Source organism: Bubalus bubalis, chromosome 2 (assembly GCF_019923935.1).
Source record: "Bubalus bubalis isolate 160015118507 breed Murrah chromosome 2, NDDB_SH_1, whole genome shotgun sequence".
In the NCBI taxonomy this organism is placed as follows: Eukaryota; Metazoa; Chordata; class Mammalia; order Artiodactyla; family Bovidae; genus Bubalus; species Bubalus bubalis.
The window spans coordinates 38539351-38559586 of record NC_059158.1 but is presented as its reverse complement, the minus strand read 5'-3'; the positions used below and the strand labels follow the sequence as shown (position 1 = coordinate 38559586).

General features: G+C 48.8%; 1 protein-coding gene across 5 annotated transcripts in view; it reads right to left on the bottom strand.

Annotated features, from left to right (window-relative positions):
* The window catches only part of KIF6 (kinesin family member 6), a 425992-nt gene that overhangs the window by 88309 nt on the left and 317447 nt on the right, over positions 1-20236 (bottom strand). For all 5 annotated transcript variants that reach the window (XM_006074723.4, XM_006074724.4, XM_006074725.4 and 2 more), the window contains exon 14: positions 4593-4701. In XM_006074723.4, coding sequence (XP_006074785.4) covers positions 4593-4701 — 109 coding nt within the window. The remainder of the gene's footprint in view (positions 1-4592; positions 4702-20236) is intronic.

Here is a 20236-nt window from a genome sequence, read left to right as displayed (position 1 = left end):
AAGCCTGACCCAGGAGCCGCATCAATTCTAGAACAAGAGACATGACATATTATGTTCTTTCTCAAGGTCTCTGGACAAGCTTTCTGTCCGGCCAGTGGTTTTCAAACATGGTGGCATGTTGGAATTCTGAAACAAATGGATGCTTGGGCTCTATCTAATTCAGTGAGAATACCCAGGGAGTCAGGCCTGGGCTCTGGCAGCTTGTACAAGCTCCACGGGTCAGTTTACCATGAAGCCAGGGCTATGAGGTCACCGGTACAGGCCCTGAAGCCCCGGGACATAGCTAAGGGCTCTAGTGAAGTCACTGGACGAGGCAGCTGTCCTCCAGCCTGATGCGCGTGTCTCCAGACAAACAAGGTGTCCTGCTCCAACACATCCAGCTGAAAATACACAGCCTGCCCCAGGGAGAGGTTTGAAAGGTACGTGAAACCCCCTGGATTCACAGGCTCAAGTCTTCATGGGTGTGCATATTCCAGTTTCCTGGAAACAGAGACCTCAACTTTCACTCGAGTCACTTTATTTTCTCCCTGTGTGAGTGCTAGTTGCTCAGTCGTGTCGGACTCTTTGCGAACCCCATGGACTGTAGCCCACCAGGTTCCTCTGTCCATGGGATTCTCCAGGCAAGAAGAGTAGAGTGGGTAGCCATTCCCTTCTCCAGGGGATCTTTCTGACTTGGAGATGGAACCCAGGTCTCTCCCACATTGCAGGCAGATTCTTTACCATCTGAGCCGCCAGGGAAACCCACCTTCTCCCTACTCCTTGTTTTATCCATCTATCACTCACATGCCACATCGGGCTCCCGTTCTGTTCCCTGCAGAGGTAGCCCTCCTTACTGGTAAAGTAGGCTGAAGGATACTTTTTTGTTCTGTTGTTTTTGTTTGTTTGGTGTGCATCTATTTATAATTTATATAAACTGTGCTCTTACTTAGTGCTGCTCTTGTTGGCATGTGCTCAGTAATCCACCGCTGCCTGCTGCACCCAGCTCCCCAACTGTGGCCTGCACGGAGCGCCCCCAGCCTTCTACTCTCCACTTTCCCAGGGATGGACAATCAGCCAGACGGACAAAAGAAGTTGAAGCAGGACAAGAGATTGAGGGTGGTAATGAAGGTTCAGTAGGTACAGCTGCCACAGGCAACAGGAAAGAAGGCAGAGCCGGGAAAAGGAAAAGGGAAGGCCGGCGGCCCTGAGGTCCCAGCCCAGCTGTTAGCCGATGGCGTTTACACTTGGGGGCGTAGATCGGAGAAAGTGGGCTTCCCTGATGGCTCAGATGGTAAAGAATCTGCCTGCGATGTGGGAGACCTGGGTTCCATCTCCAAGTCAGAAAGATCCCCTGGAGAAGGGGATGGCTACCCACTCTAGTCTTCTTGCCTGGAGAATCCCATGGACAGAGGAACCTGGTGGGCTACAGTCCATGGGGTTCGCAAAGAGTCCGACACGACTGAGCAACTAGCACTCACACAGGGAGAAAATAAAGTGACTCGAGTGAAAGTTGAGGTCTCTGGTGGGTGAGACAAACCCACCGGCTTTCCAGCCCTCCTCAGCCACAAGCAGAGCTGCTGTGGACATCCTCCTCTATGGCCCCTTCTGAGGCTGTGAGAACCTCTTGGGAGCTGCAGTCGATCCTCTGGATCCATGGGTGGAACTTGTGGGTTCGGAGGCCGACTGTACTACTCATTTCGCCTAAGGGACTTGAGCACGTGTGAATTTTGGTATCTGTGCATGCATGCTTAGTCGCTAAGTCGTGTCCGACTCTTTGTGACCCCAGAAGCTGTAGCCTGCCAGGCTCCTCTGTCCATGGGATTCTCCAGGCAAGAATACTGGAGTGGGCTTGCCATTCCCTTCTCCAGGGGATCTTCCCCACTCAGGGATCAAACCTGGGTCTCCTGCAAAGCAGGCAGATTCGTTACCGTTTGAGCCACTGGGGAAGCCCTGGGTATCTGTGGGGGGTTCTGAAACTCATCCCTGCAGGTGCGGAGACACGCTGGCTGTAAACCCAGAAGGGGAATTGCTGGGTCACAGGGGTTGCAGACACCTTCTTGGTTAGGAGGGCTGCTCCGGCCTTCACTGGATTCCTCCAGTGATCTGGGATCCGCGCCCCCGAGTGTAAATGCCATCGGCTAACGGCTGGGCTGGGCCCTCAGGGCCTCCCCTTTTCCTTTTCCCAACTCTGCCTTCTTTCCTGTTGCCTGTGGCAGCTGTACATACTGAACCTTCATCACCACCCTCAATCTCTTGTCCTGCTTCAATTTTCTTTTTCACAGACAAAACAGAGGCCATCTTTAATGTGCCCCCTCTGCTTCCAAATGTATCAGCGTCAGCCCACCTTGCTGTGTTTCTCCATTCCGGCTTCCTTCCAGGCCCCCCGCCCTCTGACGGTCCCCACTGCCTGGCTCCCTGGAGCCTTGCTGGGCCAGCGGTTCCCTTGTTTTGTTCCCTACTTTTCCGCCCCTTCTCTTTCTCCCTGCTTGCACCCCCCAGAAGCTTGCTTTTGCCTGCTGCCTACAACCCTGACCAATTCTCCTTCCTGAAACAAACTTCTGATCTCCTCAGGCTACTTCCCGTTTTCTTGCCACAGAAGTCTTCCTCCTCTCACAGCTCTCTGAACACACTGCTGGCCCTCCCTCATTTGCCCAGTTCCTTCTCACCTGCTCCTTCACTCCTTGTACCTAGTTCAAGCCCTTTCAGCTGCCGACTCCCTGGGCACTTTTTTCTGCTGCCTCCAGCTTATTACTTTTTAAGTTTTTGAAAATAAGCTTTATTTATTTGACCTCTTTTTAGAATTTTTGGTACCAAAGAATTCATTTGCAGGGCAGCAATGGAGAAACAGACATAGAGAACAGATTTATGGACAGGGGAAGAGGGGAAGAGAGGGTGGGAGGTATGGAGAGAGTAACATGGAAACTTACATTACCATATGTAAAATTGATAGCCAAGGGGAATTTGCTGTATGGCTCAGGAAACTCAAAGAGGGGCTCTGTATCAACCTAGAGGGGCAGGATGGGGAGGGAGATAGGAGGAGGTTCAAGAAGGAGAGGACATACGTATACCTATGGCTGATTCATGTTGAGGTTTGACAGAAAACAAGATTCTGTAAAGCAACTATTCTTCAATTACAAAATAAATAAATTAAAAACAATTTTGGGTGCACTTGTGGCTTCTCTGGTGGCTCAGATGGTAAAGAAGCTGCCCGCAATGCAGGACACCTGGGTTCAATCCCTGGATCGGGAAGATACCCTGGAGAAAGGAGCAGCAACCCACTCTAGTATTCTTGCCTGGGAAATCCCATGGACAGAGGAGCCTGGCAGGCTACAGTCCATGGGGTCGCAAAGAGTTGGATGTGACTTGTGGCATATAGGATCAGAGTTCCCAGACTCGGGATCAGACCTGCACCCCCCGCATTGGAAAGCAGAGTCTTAACCACTGGACCACCAGGAAAGTGCCCCCTGCCTATTTCTTTGTAGCATCTGACACCACTGACAACTTGCTTCTGGGAGCCATCTCCCCTCTTGGCTTTCAGGCTGGTCTTTCCTGCTGGTTCTCCTCTCTTCTCAGCTCCCTCCCCTCCTTTCTTGAAAGCTTCCCCTAAGTTTCTTACCCTCCAGGCTCTTGTACTTTGGGCCCGTTTCCTTGAGGGAGCTCGTCCCCTTCTCATGCTTCCTTGAAGCATTTATAAACATATGATTCTCAAACCTGGAGCTCATTTTAATTCAACAAATACTTTTTGAAAATGTTCTGTGTGCTGCGATGCGGAGTCACACATGATGTCTGAGAGTTCGCGGTCTAGAACCCTCTCTTTTAAACCCTAGGCCCACATGCCCAGCAGTGTTTTCTGTTTGCACCCGCTTGAGGACATGCACTGAATTCAGTCATTAGCTGTAACAAATGATGTACCTCTAAGCTTTTTCTAAAGGGCCTAGAACACAGGCTTTGCTGGACAACCTGTCAACGAATGGGGCTGCCTGCTCTGCTTCTGGCCGGGAGAACACATTAGAGGTGTCTGGGTCACAGGACATGCATGTGTATACGCGTCCCGTGACCAAGAAGTGCAGGGCGGCTCTGCAGAGCTGCTGGAGGGCCTGGGGTTCTAAGATGCGGGGTTTGGTATGTGTTGTTTAGTCACTAAGTCATGTCTGACTCTTTTGTGACCCCAAGGACTATGCAGCTCACCAGGCTCCACTGTCCATGGGATTTTCCAGGCAAGAATACTGGAGTGGGTTGCCATTTCCTTCTCCATTTGGACTGTAAGCACTTTTTTTTTTTTTTTTCCCTTGCCTTTGCAGCAGTGAAATAGAGATAGAGTCCCAGACTGCTGGGAATTAATGTAAGATGTGAGGACTGTATGCAAAGTGCTGGCATGTATAGCCCCTGTTCTAACGTTGCTGGTGACCCAGCTGTACTGGGATAATGAGGCTTAAAACGTGGGAGACAAGGGTACCAGGCTGGACGCAACTCAACCAACGTGAAGCTGCACACACCCCATGCCCTTCTCTCAGAAACCGGACTGGGCGGATGAGAGAAGCAGAGCAGCAAGTTTTCTGGAGGCTGGCCCGGCAAAGCCTTGGAGGACCAGCTGCTCTCCATGGCGGCCTTACCTCTGCTTCAGAATCTGTTTGTTGTCTTCGATGGTAACGCTGTCAGCATGGTCCCTCTTGAAAATCTCAAAAGCCTCCTGGCGTCCTAACGACATTTCCTCTCTCATCCCTGTTTGGAGACACAGGGAAATGGCCTCAGTGACGGCATGGGGGTCCCATTAATTCCGTTGTCTCTTTAGTCAGACCTCAGAGCCAAGCCTGGATCTGGAGGCCCACAGCAGAGAGGCTCCTGACCAGACAGGTGGCCCCAGGCCAGGTGGCCCCAGGCCCTTCCAGCTGGCCACTGCCACCCAAGGAGGAGGCCCTTCCAGGGACACCCGCTGTGACCTGTGGGGCCTGAGCCTGGGCCTCCTCGTGACTCTTGCAGGGCGGAGTCTGGAATGTCTGGTCAAAGGAAATGAAAACCAGAGCCCCAAGCCTTGGATGGCCGGGGACATCTGCCAAAGCACTTTTGGCCATCATTCGGGGCCACGTTTCTCCCCATTCTCCTGTTATGCCCCATTTGGGTTTTCTGTTAAATTTCACCCTGAATTTTCAGGCATCCAGTTAAAAGAAGTCAGGTTCTCAATCACAAGACCCAAGAGTGGACAGCGGTGGAGGTTCCTAGTTCACAACTAACTTCAATCTCCTGGATCCCTGGAGCCACTACCGGCCGAGCAGGGTGGCTGGGCCCTGCTCAGTGGGGCCAGACTCTGAAAACAGAGTCAGAACAGCCAGGGCCCTGGGGGTGAGCAGATGGCATTCCTGCCCTGAGGCCTCTTCCTCGCAGCTTCTCAGGGTGAGGCTCCAGGCAGGTGTGGGACCCCATGGTGAGAGCTGCTCGCACAGCTGGATTTTGGATGAATCTATGGAGTCGTTTTCATGCCTCTGCCTGTGGTTCCCTTTGGTGTATTGTCATCCACTTAACTCTATCTTTGAAGCCCTGGCTGAGTGCCGCCACCTCCGTGGAGCTTGCCGTGAGCCCCAGACTAAACAAATCCTCCCTCCACTCTGTGTCTAGCAACGCGTCTGTGACCTGCACAGCCCAGCAGACGCTGCCTCTTCACATGACAGGCCTTTCTCGTGCAACGCACGTCTCTCAGGAGGTAGAGATAATATGTTTCGTGAGTCCCCAGTGTCTTGTTCAATGTCTGGCATTTAGAAGGTACACAACATATGTCTGTTAAATGAATCAGGTCAGGCATGAACCAGGAGTGATGCAGAACCTTGCTCTCATTGCCATGGGAACTGGGTCCAGGGTGAGAGGGGCTCGCCTGGGTTATGAGAGAGGTGCATTCATATGGACCACGTGCCACATCTCCTTTTGCCTGGAAAAAACCCATGGTATTCCATCACCCAGCCCTGGGGTGAGGCACTGGACCAGCCCATCTGATACCAATTTAATGATTATTGTTGATAAAAATAGCACCACAGAGAATGTCTGAATGGTGAGGCACAAGACACCCCACCCTTTTCCAATCAGAAGCAAATGGGCTCATCTCAGTCCTATTGCACACTCCTGAGTCGGGTGGGCCTGGGAACGGGTCTGAGCCATGCTCAGAAAGATGAGCCCTGATGCGTGAGGGACATTAGTCGGAGGGTGCTTTGGCCCAGCAGAGCCTGCCAAGAGCCAAAGGACTCCTTCCACACTTTCCCCCCGACCCTAGTCCATGCCCAACTCTGACAGTGTATGCCCTTTTACTGCGTTACTTTTATGATTTATCATGTATAGGATTTGTTTTAACCAGAGGGTAGAGGACTGAATCTCTCTGGACTACTCATTGGAAAAGACTCTGATGCTGGGAAAGACTGAGGACAGGAGGACAAAGGGGACGACAGAGGATGAGATGGTTGGATGGCATCACTGATTCAATGACATGAATTTGAGCAAACTCGGGGAGATGGTAGAGGGCAGGGAAGCCTGGTGTGCTGCAGTCCATGGGGTCACGAAGAGGCTGACATGAGTGAGCGACTGAACAACAACTGGGTTTGGGGAGAGGGAAACTCCACCAAGATCACGCTTAGAACCCATCTGCCTGTGGGACCCCTAGATTGCCTCCCACCCAGGAGGTGATGAGAGGGCCTCCACCAGCCAGAGGCAGAGGATGTGGGGTCAGGGTGGAGGTTGTCCAAAAAGCTGTAGAGGAGAAGAGTTCATGGCCTTTTCTCTCCCAGGCTCTGCGCTCTTTTGGAGCCAAGAGCCCAAGGTGACAGCTGGGTGGAAAGACCACAGCGAGGCTTCTCAGAGTCCACGGCACTGATATGGTCGTAGGTCCTGGAAGAACTTACAATCAGCGGAAAACCCCACTGGGCCTTTCCTGAGGGGTTGGGGATTGGTCCTGGCCAGAGGGAGCAGAAGGGACAAGGGACACACAGAGGCAATAAGCCCAGAGGGTAGTTTGGGAGCATTTTGCAGAGAATTTGGAAGGTCGTGTTAAGAAAATTTGGGGCTGGTGCCATGACATCTTGTACACAAATCATCAATTTTTGGAGACTAGAAATTTAGTAAAGTCCACATTATGGGGTAGTTCCCCTGGAAGTATTTGACACTTTTGGTGGTTTAAAAGGCACCTGGGGTCCTGCAGTACCATGGCTTATTGTCAGGAACGCGGGGGACTCATTTTCCTCCAGCTACAGTGGAGGAAGATTCTGGGACTGAAGTTCTCTGATGGTGATGACCTCGGGTGAATGGGCATGAGAGTGAGGGCTGACGGCTCCGGGAGGTCAAGGTGAGGTGGCGAGGATGCCCATGGACTGAAGGCCAAGAGGCAAGGCCAGGCCTGAAGCCTCTGGGGGCTTCACGGCTTCACCTGGAGGGTGAGGCTGGGTCTACAGAGAGGGGTGTGTGGAAGAGGCCCCACAGGCAGCCACAGTGCGTGATCCTGGATCCATTTCACCCCTCCTCTCGTCCACCTCTGCTGGCTTAGAGCCTTTTGGACTGTGCTAAAAGACCAGCTCTCACTCCAGTTTGGGGTCAGCCACAAAGTTAAAAATAAAATAAAAAAGCACCTTTTTTATTTACAGAAGAGACAGCCTCACCTTCCTTCCCTCTCAGGGTTTAGAAAACAGCTCTTTCTGGTCTGGTGACCTCTACCCTCTCAGCGCTGAAAAGAGCAGGAGCTTCTCACCTCGCTAATGATTTATTTATTCTCTCAACAAATATTAATTCATCTTAGGTGCTGTGCTAGGCATGTGACAGAGAGATAAGCTGGAACAAGAAGATTAGAGCGATGGATCCTTGCCCTTAAAGAGTTAAAAGTTCAGTAAGGGAGAAAGGTGAACAAATAATTATAAAAGAAATCGCTGCTTGCTGTAAGGCAGGCTTAGGTCCGGGAAACAAGGAGGGAGGGAGGCCAGGTCTGTCAGGGGGAGTGGGGAGGCTCCTGAAGATGGAGCAGCACTTGTCAGGTGGAGAAGTGGAAGAGATCCCAGGGAAGCAAGGGGCCAGAGAATTGTAGATTAAAAGGGCAACTGGAACCTCCATCCTGTTCTCTATAGTAGCTCCATCAATTTACATTCCTATCAACAGTGTAAGAGGGTTCCCTTTTCTCTACACTCTGTCCAGCATTTATTATTTGTAGGTTTCTTGATGATGGTCATTCTGATTGGTGTGAGGTAACACCTCATTGTAGTTTTGATTTGCACTTCTCTAATAATTAGTGATGTTGAGCATCTTTTCACCTACTTCTGGGCCATCTGTATGTCTTACAGATTGTGATACAGAGTGAAGGAAGTCAGAAAGAGAAAAATAAATATTGTAGATTAATGCATATATGTGGAACCTAGAAAAATGGTACAGATGAACCTATTTGCAAAGCAGCAATAGAGACACAGATGCAGAGAACAAATGTATGGACACCAAGGGGGGAAAGCGGAGTGGGATGAATTGGGAGATTGGGATTGATAGGTCTCCCGCATTGCAGGCAGATGCTTTAACCTCTGAGCCCCCAGGGAAGCCCATAAATACACTACTGTGTACAAAATGGGGCTTCCCCGGTGGCTCAGTGGTAAAGAATTCCCCTGCAATGCAGGAGACGAAGGAGACTCAGGTTCGATCCCTGGGTCAGGAAGATCCCTTGGAGAAGGGCATGGCAACCTACTCCAGTATTCTTGCCTGGAGAATCCCATGGACAGAGGAGCCTGGTGGGCTACAGTCCATCGAGTCGTAAAGAGTAGGACATGACTGAAGCAACTGAGCGAGCGAATGATATATAAAATAGATAACTAGTGAGAACCCACTGTATAGCACAGAGAACTCTACTCAATTTTCTGTGGTGACATTAATGGGAAGGAAATCCAAAACAGTGGGACATATGGATACACACAACTGATTCATCTGCTGTACAGCAGAAACTAACACAACACTGTAAAGCAACTATTCTCCAATACATTTTTTTTAAAGGGCAACTGGATTAATATCTGTGGTAGTGCCACTGGTAGGAATTAATTTTTTTGCATATCTGATGCTAATCATGGTGCCAAGTGCTTTCTTAAAGATTATCCCAGTTAAACTTCTGTGTGATCCCTGGTCATAATTTCATTTTACAGAGGAGGAAACTGAGGCTCACTCAAAGAAATGGTTATAAAGGGAGTAAAAAATTGCCCAGCTTGTAGAGGAAGGTAGATCTACTCTTAGGTCAGTTTTTCCAGGGAAAAGTATGCCCGATAGAGAAGGCAGTTGCTGGGCTCTAAGTGACCTGGTAGCAATAGATTTACCCACGAGCTTGTAGATTATACTCTTATTAGTGCCCATCTTATCTAAAATTCTGAATTCTTTTTTACAGTATCATCGAAGAAACAGAACCATGAGTTCTGTTTACTCTTTGCATAGTTTGCTTCATATGTTAATATGTTCTATTGGTATTTCTAGAATTGTGAGCTCCAGGAGGGAGGGGATTTTTGTCAGTTTGGTTTGCCGCATTATTACTAGTACCTGGATAGTACCTGGCACATCAGTGGGACTCAATCAAATATCTTGTTTTTTCTTTTTTTAAGATTTTTTTTGATGTGGATCATTTTAAAAGTCTTTATTGAATTTGTCACAATTTTTTGCTTCTGTTTTATTTTTTTGGCTGAGAGGCATGCGGAATATTAGCTCCTCAACCGGGGATGGAACCTGTACCTTCTTCATTGGAAGGCGAAGTCTTAACTGCAAGACTGCCAGGGAAGTCCCCAAATATCTTTTGAAAGAATGAATGTTTTAGATGCTTTACATTGTTCCTCTTGGAACAGCTCGCTGTGATGCAATGCAGGAGGAGAAGCAAGCACCCACTGCTGCTAGGGGAGTGGGTCCATCCACTGAATGGTATGATTTTACATTGGCAGGTGGATTGTTTACCACTGAGCCATCTGGGAAGCCTGCATGGTGTGATTCTAGAAATTCAACACCATCTTCTCCCTACTATATCTTACCCTTAGAGATGAATTCCATCTCCAAGAAGCTTTTGTTAAAAATGCAAATACTCTTGAAGGTATCTATTTTAGGGTTAGCCAAGAAAAACTCCATCATTTGTTGACAAGTAGCTAACAGGTCCTACAAAGATGAGACATAAGATAGTGTCTCGGGCTGGTGCCAGAATCGCTGCGGGGTGGGAGGGAGATCTGAGCTTAGAAGGGATGATGCCCTGTGCCTTCTTCCCAACTTTGTTTAGTCTGCCAGACTCAAAGGTCTATCAGTTTTGGCCTCAGGAGCTCTGACGTGTCATGCCATCTAGAACTCTCAGTTTTGTTTCCTCTTATTGGATTTCAACCAGAGGTCCCAGTGCTGAGTCCCAGAAAATATAAATGACTTAGGGAAGCCTGCTGGCTTGCTGAATCACAGAACCACTTAAAACCTAAAGGAGAGCAAACAAAACATCACGGGGTAGTATAAAATTTCAAACAAAACAAAGCAAGAAACAAAATCCCCCCCAAACCCAAAAGGACAGGAGTTTCTCAATCTCAGTCCCCAAAATAGGACATTGCAATTCTGGGTTGTGAGTTGGATGGAAAATATTTCCAAGTCCTGAAGGTGCAACCTCTTCTGAATTTTGATACTTATTAAAGAGCACTGAGGTAGAGATGGCAGTCAACGAGGTGTCCTCAAAACTAGCTTTGGAGCTGGGTTTCTGAAAAGTTCGTAGGTACTGGTCTCCTACACAGTTCTGAATGCTTCTTTTCCTTTTTCTTGCCAGCCTGAAATTTTGTTCCTTATTTTTCTACAGAATGCAAATCCGTATTTTTGGAAGCCCTCCCTGCCCCCAACCCAGGGTCCCATGGAAACCAAATGGAAAGAAAAAACATCGGAAATGGAGAGTTTATGCTGCTGCCGTTGGGCCTGCTGTCTGATTTCCTTTAGTCTGGGGCCTGTGGGCCAGAGCTCATTTTCCTGGCTGCCCCCAAACAACCTACTACTGCTTCAGCTATTGCTTAAAAATTGACAGGAGAAAAATGATGGAGCGTTGTGTTCTTCATGCTGAAAAATGATTTGCTAGTCTGAGCCAGAAATATATTTGCCTTGGGAAAGACATGTATTCATGTGGTGCCTCACTTTCTTCTGACTGAGAAAGGAAGGGGAGAAAAGAAGATCAGCAGGGAATCAGGAAAAGTGGGGTGGATCCTAAGGGGAGGGGGTTCAAGCCCACTGTTGGGTTCTAGATACATGAGAAGACTCAGAGCCGGGAGGGGACAGGCGGGCGTAGGCGGGGAGGAAGCCGGATGAGCGACGGGATAACCACACCCTCTGTGGCTTGGCGCAGAGGTGTTCTAAGGTGAAGGTAAGGGAATGGCTTTGACGCAGTGCTGTGATGAACACCTACAGTACGTAGACCATGGAAGTGCACATGGGGATGAGAAGAGATAGGTAGGGAAAGAGTGGTTTCTTTGGTATCTAAGTTCCACATGCACTGAAATTTCTCAGTAAGTGCTGACTTAGGTGAAATAAACAAGAATGTGTGTGCGTGCATGCTGTGTGCTCAGTTGTGTCCGACTCTTTTGTGACCCCATGGACTGTAACCCGGCCAGGCTCCTCTGTCCATGGAATTTTCCAGGCAAGAATACTGGAGTGGATTGCCATTTCCTCCTCCAGGGGATCTTCCTGACCCAGGGATTGAACCAGAGTCTCCTGAGACTCTTGTATTGGCAAGCAAGATTCTTTACCACTGCCAACACCTGGAAAGCCCATACAAAAATATCCTTACACAAATAATCAGAAGAGAATCCCACCCTCTAGTGTGTGGAGAAGTTAGCATGAATAGACCGATGGGAGGGAAAGGAATGAAGAATTGAGATGAAAGGAGGGGCTAATCTATCAAGGTGGCGTGAAACATAAAGGTCAGGAGGACCTTTGGGATAGGAGGACCCAGGGAAAAGTCCATGGTCCAGCATTCTTGGGGATGGTACTTGGATGCCCCGAGGGCCAGAGGAAGTGATGGCTTCAGCCAGAAACGTGGGTGAAGGACACATCAGTAACTTTAAGCATGAACAGCAAAGGGTCCTATGATGCTAGACTAAATGAACTCATGAGATCAGGAGGTGCTTAAGAATGGACCGCCTCCCAGAAAACCTAGAAAGGACATCTGAGATACTGCTTTCACTGTCTTGCCCCCGCTGTGGGGCGGATGCTGTCATCTAGGAAGGAGGAGGGTTTCTGCAGCTACATGAAAGACAGAGATGACACGAACATAGCCCCTGTGTTCCCACTTTCCTTTCTCACACCCATGGAAGACGGTGCTAACCAATCACAGTATTCTTTGCTGGAGAAACTAACTGTAGCTCTAGAGTTTTCAGTAGGGCTCTTCAGGCCTAGAAGTCAACTCCCCGAGGCACAGCAGCTCTTCCTAGTCAGTTATCTCTGGCATAACAGCTCTTGCTGTAATAGGGCCCTCATATTACTAGCCGATTAAATGACGTCTGCTGTTGCTTTCATCATTCCTGTGCTTTTAGGGAAAAAGAGTTGCCTTCTTCCATCACCTTAGGGATTGACATGAAGGTAATCCTTGCCAGGGAGCAGCATCGAGCCCTGAATCCCTGAGAGCGGCGGTCTGGGAGGAGACGCTCCCCACCGCCAGGGTGATAGAGGTCACCACAGGAAGCCATGCTATGGCTCTGTTTACTTTGAGGGCCAGAAGCAGCTCATCTACAATTTGAGGGGTTGCTGGGCGGGTAGAGCAGGGTATGGAATCAAGAGGAGGAGGGGAAGACAAAACCACTTAGCCACGACCCAAGTGGCTGCAGATGTGAAGCCCGAAGAGTAGATCTTTTGGAGGGGGGACCAAGGACACTTGCTTAACCTACTTCCCCCCTTCTGATGGACAATTTCTGGAGTGGGTGGATGCCCCCAAAAGCTTTGGGGTCAAAAACCTTAACATTCAAACCAGATGATACCACCTGGGCTAAAGTCCTCAGATGAGGACTTGCCCTGGAGTTTCCTAAATTGCCACATGAAAGACGTTAAAGGAGAACTTTAATTAGTAGATTCTTAGGGGTGGCTTGGAGCGGCCTTGGCAGGGAGTGGAGTGAAGGGAAGATTCGAAGTGGAAAGAAAGCCACTGAAACCTTAGGAGACCCACCCAATGGTGGCACCGCATCTAAATAAATCAAATGGGCTCCTGACTTATTGTGCCAGAAGTCACACATCCCACCAACAACCCTACCGGGGCCAGGCAGCACAGGCCATGTGAGCTGGACGGGACGAAGGGACAGCATGTGATGCAGGCTGTTTCCTTTTTGTCTTGGTAACCGGGGCTGGTCCACCCTCCTGGTGCAGCTGTGTCCTGGATGTAGGCCTCAGCAGGTGAGAGAAGGCCCCGTGTGCCAGCCCAGTGGATGGTCTTGGAGCCCCTGAAGGAAGGGCAGCTGTTTGAGCTGCCCGTTTCCAGCAGTAACATAAAACCTTCAGACAGTGGTCCTGAAGATCATCTGCAGAAAACTGTCATTTTCCTAACCCAGGATCTCTGTGGTTTTTTTTATTTTGTGAGTGTTTTTATTCAGGACAAAGTGCCCATGTGGGCTGCTTAGAGAGACCTGTGGGCAGACGTGGGCCTGGAGTTTGGAGAGCAGCCTGGGTCATGTTGGCATTTCTGCGTTTTGGAGTTCACTCAGGAATCTGGAGGCCAGTGATGTTTCCATGAAATAAGACAGCATCCTGTGGCTTCTGCTGCCAGGCTGACCTGGACCTATGGGGTCTTTTCCATCCATTTCAGTCCATAGAAGTGACAGCCGCCAAAGGGCCTCAGTGTCTCATTCCACACTCAATATTTGGACTAACCCTAGGAGGAACGACGTGGGCTCTAGACCTTTGGGGGTTAAAGGGCAGTTGATTGAGAGGCCCACTGAACAGAAAGGTAGCATTTCTCTTCAGTTTAGAGACAGTCTCCAAATTCTGCGAAACCTGAAAAATACTGAATTGCGAGTCTGATGTGTCTTGATCACTTCTAAAGGCCGTGGTTAGCAGGGTTCTGTTGCCTGGATCCCCCCTCGATGAGTTTGGTTCTCATGTCAGCCTGTGCTCTGGGGTCAGTGGTGGTTAAAGCAGAGTCCACATGTCCTGATGTCTGAAAACAAGGCACATGGTCTATGTATGCCTAAATTAGGAAGGAACTCCACTCTAGTCTCAAATTTATTTGATACATTTTAAAAAGATAATTAAAGAATCACATTTTAGCCTAGTAGCAAAATGCTCTTTTCCTGCAATGCATGTGGGTTTAGATAAAATTCTGTTTCCCTGGCTTGGAAACAAATATAAGGCAAAATGGAGTTTAGATGCTCATTCCTTCAGGGAAAAAAGAGAGAAACTTATTTTGTGTGTGTGTGTCTTCTATGTGACAGGCATAGTTCACAAATATTAACTCAACTAATCTTCACAATAACTCTGCTGGTGGTGGTGGGGAGCTAGTGCTGGCTGAGAACTCGGTACTATATTGTCGTCTCATTTAATTCTTTCAACTAGGGAGTGTGGGGCCCACTTTACAGGTAAGATAATTGAGGTTGAAGGAGATTAAAAGGGACTCCAACACAACAGTTAGTAAAACAACAAAGCCATAACTCGATCCCAGGTTTGTCTGATTCCAAACACTTCCCTGTGCATATAGCATTGCGAGATGGAAATCATTTGCCAAGTAGAATTAATCTCACAAATACCAGCTAACCAGCGTGGTCAGACTGATGGAGTCAGGGGTGGCAACAAGAAAAAGGCAGATTTGGGAGGGTTGGAATGTGGACTGAAAACCATGAAAAGCATGATGGCAGCTCAGAAAAGCTGGAGATCTCTGTGAAGGGGGAACAGAGGGCACCAGGTGGCTGGGAGGAGTCGCCTCACCTGGGGCCTGCGGGGTGGGGTAGAGATCAGAGGTGAAGGGCAGTTGGCTGACCTGCAGTGAAGCCTTGTCCTTCTGCCATGAGGGCTGTGTGAGTTAGCCTGCTATGGCAGGACCAGCTAAGTAGGTATCTTTCCCTCATCTACACGGAGCTTGTACGCAGAAGGGTCTCCACCGTGAAAGGATTTGTGCCCTGAAGATGGTTCTGTTGGACTGAAGCCAGGGAGGATGCTCCAGGAAAGAGAAGGGGCAGGGTCCCGGTTCTCAGTGTGGACTTCTCAGAGACTAAGCTCCCGCCCCAAATCAGCAGTGGTTGGGAAAGGAGGTGACAAGGCTCCAGGAGGCCGTCATCTCCCCTTTGACCTCTCCACATCCTAACTGGCGCGTCTCTGGAAAGCATCTCATTGCTTACATGGAACATCTGTTTGTTCACTTAGGCAGCGAGTCAGTGGGTGAAGCGGACCATCTGTTAACAAGTACCGAGTGTCTACTCTATTGACAGCTCGCTCTCCCCCGGCTAGTGACAGATAAATGGAGGAGCCGTTGCCCTTGGCCTCAGGAGGCAAAGCACTGTGGGGCACGGGGAGATCAGAGCTTATGTGACGAAGCACGCGAGTGCTGAGACAGAGGGCCGACGGCGGCGCGGTGCAGGTGGTGTGGGTGTTCGTGGGGTTCCAGGGGGCCATGGTCAGACTGCAGAGGGGCTCTTGGAGGAGTGTTCCTTCTGGGGAAGGTTTTAGAGGAATGAAGAGGAGGAGAGGGAAGAAAGGAGCTTGGCCTGGCACAGTCTGACGGGGAGGACCTGGGGGCGTGGGTTTCCTCTGGCTATGACAGGACCTGGGGCCCAAACGACCTCTAGGGGTGGACAACACACTCCCCACTGTTTGCTCAGGGCAGCCCCAGGCAGAGGCCACTGGGGCTTTCCACAGCCTCCTCAGGCAACTCTCCCCTCTGCAAATGACTGAGGAAGAGCATTATGCTTTAGCATGTACCCTTGGTGATCCTCCCAACCAGGGGCTGGGAAAAGGCCATAGGATATGGAGTGAGAAGCCGTGGATCTGAGCGTTGGCTTCTCTTCAGCTTCGGGACCTGGGGTCTCTGCCATTTACACTGCTCCAGGTCTCAGCATTCTCCTCTATCAAGTGAAGCTAACAGGACTCCTATCTCTTAATGTTACTGTGAAGGTTAATGAGAGGAGGCAGCACTTGGTGCATAGCCCCCTTTCAAGGCTACTGAATACCTGGGACTTCCCTGGTACTCCAGTGGCTAAGTAAGACTCCCTGTTCTTAATGCAGGGGAGCCTGGGGTTTGAACCCTGGTCAGGGAACTAGAGTCTACATATTGCAACGAAGATGAAAGATACTGCCTGCCCCAACTAAGACAGGGCACAACCAAATAAATAAAAATAAATATAAAAAAACCCTACTGAATACCTTTTGTAATGATGTATTTTCATGGTGATTTCACCTGCCCATCACCCCCACCCCTCAGGCCACTAGCTCCAAAAGGCAAGTGAATTTGCCTTCTGTGTTTGTAGCCCCAGCTCCAAGCTCAGGGCCGGGAACACAGTAGGTGCTCCAAGCAAGGTCTGTCGACTGAATGAGTGGAGCAAGGATGAGATAATATCTTTGGTTAACTTGTTTTTCTTAAAAGCATTATTTGTTAAACTGTATATATACCTCCAATGCGGTTTTCTGTGTATATATTTTACAATAAAAATAAAGAAAGACGAATACAGCAGCTCTGAATCATTTAAGTCTCTGACAGAGTGAATGAATAAGTATGGAATACCCTATAAAAAGTGAAAGTGTAAAAAATGAGTTATTATTATCACCATAAGTAATAATGAGTCATCTAAGAACCTCCTCGCAGAGAGCTGTTCAGAGCGCGGGAACTACTTTAACACACTAGCAGAATTTTTAAGGTGGCTGCAAATTATAGTTTAGCAACATAGGGAGAGAGAGTGGTTTAAACGGTCAGGCTGGCTTCTTCTTCCAGCCTCTAGATGCTGCAGTGTAGCAGGACTCAGCTCTGGGTGCTCCTATCTTTCAACATGTAATTTCATTCAGTCTCACAGTTTTAGTATGCATTATACACCAAGGGCTCCCAAAGTTCTATCTTTAGCTCTGTCGCCTCCACTGAGGGCCAGACTGGGACGTGTAACAGACCGCTTGAAATCTACTTGAATCTCTAATTGGCATCTCAGACCTGACATGCCTCAAGCAGAACCCCAAGTTTCATACTCCTTTCCAAACTCCACCCCAAGCTGTTTCCCCTAATTATTTCCATATCAGTCAATGGCATCACTTGCTCTAACAAACAAAAAAAACCTAGGACTCTCCCACGATTCCTCAGTTTCCATCTAGCTCCGTCGGCACGTTCGGTCAGCAATCCTTTACGATTATGCTTTCCATCTCTCTGCTTCTCCTGGTCTCTTTTTTCCCCCACCCTAAGGCACCTCCTCTGCTCACCTGGACTGTTTCCTAACAGCTTTGGGAAGCTTCCTTTTGCTCTCCTGTGATCTTTCTGCTCCCCACAACAACCTGAGTGATTTCCTAAGAACACAATCACGTCACTTCTCTGCTTTAAATTTTCTGGTGGCTTCTCATGGTCCCCAAGGAATTGAAAGTGAAAGTTGCTCAGTCGTGTCCGACTCTTTGTGACCCCATAGACTAGCCATGGAATTCTCCAGGCCAGAATACTGGAGTGGGTAGCCTTTCCTTTCTCCAGGGGATCTTCCCAACCCAGAGATCAAACCCAGATCTCCTGAATTGCGGGTGGCTTTACCAACTGAGCTATCAGGGAAGCCCTACAAACCCCAAACTCCTCAGCCTGGCAGGCCTCCCATTGTCTAGTTTCTGCCTACGTGTCTTCCCCACCAATCTCCCACTCACATCCCCTTTGCTCGTGTCTCTCCTTGGCTTACTGATCTTTCAGTTCCTCAAATATGTCAACAGTATTCTCGCCTCTGTGTCTGTACACGTGCTGTTTGTCCCTTTTGTCTGGAATGTTCTTTCCCTGAATCATTATGACTATTAACTCCCTGTTCGGTTCTTAGCTCACTCGTCACCTCCTTTGGTCCTCAACCCACCCCTATCGTTTCCTACCCTATTATTCTCATTTTATAACCTTCCTACCACTTGTCACCATCTGAAACTACATGCATGCATTATGTAGAGTAAAAACTCCGCCTAGGTATAGATCTGTTTTCACTACTCCTTCTCTGGTGTTGGGAAGGAAGAAAAAAAAAAAAGAAGAAGAAGAAAGGAAGGAAGAAGAGAAGGGAAGAAGGTGGGAAGGAAGGAAGGAATCAAGGGAGACCGGAGGGCGGGAAGGAGGCACTGGAGGAAGAGCGGGGTACAAGTTCTATTGGAAAGAGGTCTCCTAACAGGCCCCAGATTTGTGCCCTCATCCTGCCTTCCACATCAAGCCCAACCTGCCCCTTATGGAGACTCCTGGGTTTGTAGTCCCTCCTCTCTGCACCCACAATCAGAATTTTAAAATGACTATTCTCTCCCAGGGACTTGCCCGGGCAGACTTGCACAGGCCTTTGTTAGCCCACCTCCTGGGCACCCCCTCACCTCACCCTCCTGCTCTCCCTCTCTCCCTGAGTCTTCACTTGGGTGGTGTTTGTTTTGTTTTTATTTTCTGAATATTGAACCCAGAACAAATTTCTTTCTAAAGGGAACTAACCTGCATTCCACATGAAGTGGCGGGGGGGCCTTTGAGAACAGTTCCCATTCCTTCCCCTGGCAAGAAGTTCCTTTTCTTTTCACTTATTTATTCATTTTTGGCTGCACTGGGTCTTCGCCACTGCATGCGGGCTTTCTCTGGTTGTGGTGAGCCAGGGCTACTCTTTAGTTGTGGCTTGCGGGCTCAGTACTTGTGGTGCATGGGCTTAGTTGCCCTCAAGCAGTGGGATCTTCCCGGACCAGGGATCAAACCCATGTCTCCTGCATTGGCAGGTGGATTCTAAACCACTGGATCACCAGCGTAGTCCAAGACCTTTCATTTTTAAGACTGAGAAATGAGAATCTTTGGGGCTGTGCTTAGTTGCTCAGTTGTGTCCGACTCTTTGGGACCCCATGGACTGTAGACCATCAGGCTCCTCTGTCCATGGGGATTCTTCAGGCAAGAATACAGGCGTGGGTTGCCATGCCCTCCTCCAGGGGATCTTCTCAACCCAGGGATCAAACCCAGGTCTCCCGCATTGCAGGTGGATTCCTTACCGTCTGAGCCACCAGGGAAGCCCCATCTTTAGGGCTGCTGCTGCTGCTGCTAAGTCGCTTCAGTCGTGTCCGACTCTGTGCGACCCCATAGACTGCAGCCCACCAGGCTCCCCCGTCCCTGGGATTCTCCAGGCAAGAACACAGGAGTGGGTTGCCATTTCCTTCTCCAATGCATGAAAGTGAAAAGTGAAAGTGAAGTCGCTCAGTCGTGCCCGACTCCTAGCGACCCCATGGACTGCAGCCCACCAGGCTCCTCCATCCATGGGATTTTCCAGGCAAGAGTGCTGGAGTAGGGTGCCATTGCCTCCTTTAGGGCTACCCAGCATCATTTCAGGATGCTGTAGGGCTATCCAAGTTAACATCTGTGCCTGGCATTCATACATCCTCAACAAGGAGAAGGAAATTTACCATTATTAACTATTTGTATTATGCCATTCAGGGAAGTTTCTGAAGAATTTTTCTTTCATAGATGCATTATCCTATAGGGATTCAGAGAGGAATACAGCTGATGCAGAAGGCAAGTCCTAAAGATTTAAAGCCCGTATCTTTGCCTAATGAGGTAAGACTATGTAAAAGGTATTATTTGATTTTACTTATTATCAAGATATAACTCACCCATTGCTCCAAATTTAGGAAATAAAAACATGGTACAAATAAGCAGGAAAAAAAAATCACTTGCCATTCCTCCACCTCGGTTTTTCCTATACTTTGTTTAACTACATGGTTAAGATGATAATGTATATACAATTTTGCAGCCTGTTTATTTCACTTAAAATTATCTCACCATCCTTTTTTCTAAGTCATTAAATTCTTCATGAATATTATTACCTTTTACAGCTGTCTAATATTTCTTCATTATAGCCCATTCCCTAATGTTGGACTTAGATATTATTTTATATATATGCTCTGTAAATGCTGCAGCGAGCATCTTGGTGTATAAATTTTACTCCACATTGAATTATTATGTAATTAACATAATTGCATTTACTGAGTGCCCACTATACCCCAGTTACTGAGAGCTGGTGAACACTCCCACTTCCTTGGAGAGCGTTCATCCTCCTGAGGGTGAAGGGCCAGGAGGATCAAACTAATCCACACGGCTAATCAGCTCTGTGAAGAGAGGTGAGGCAGAGTAAGGGGG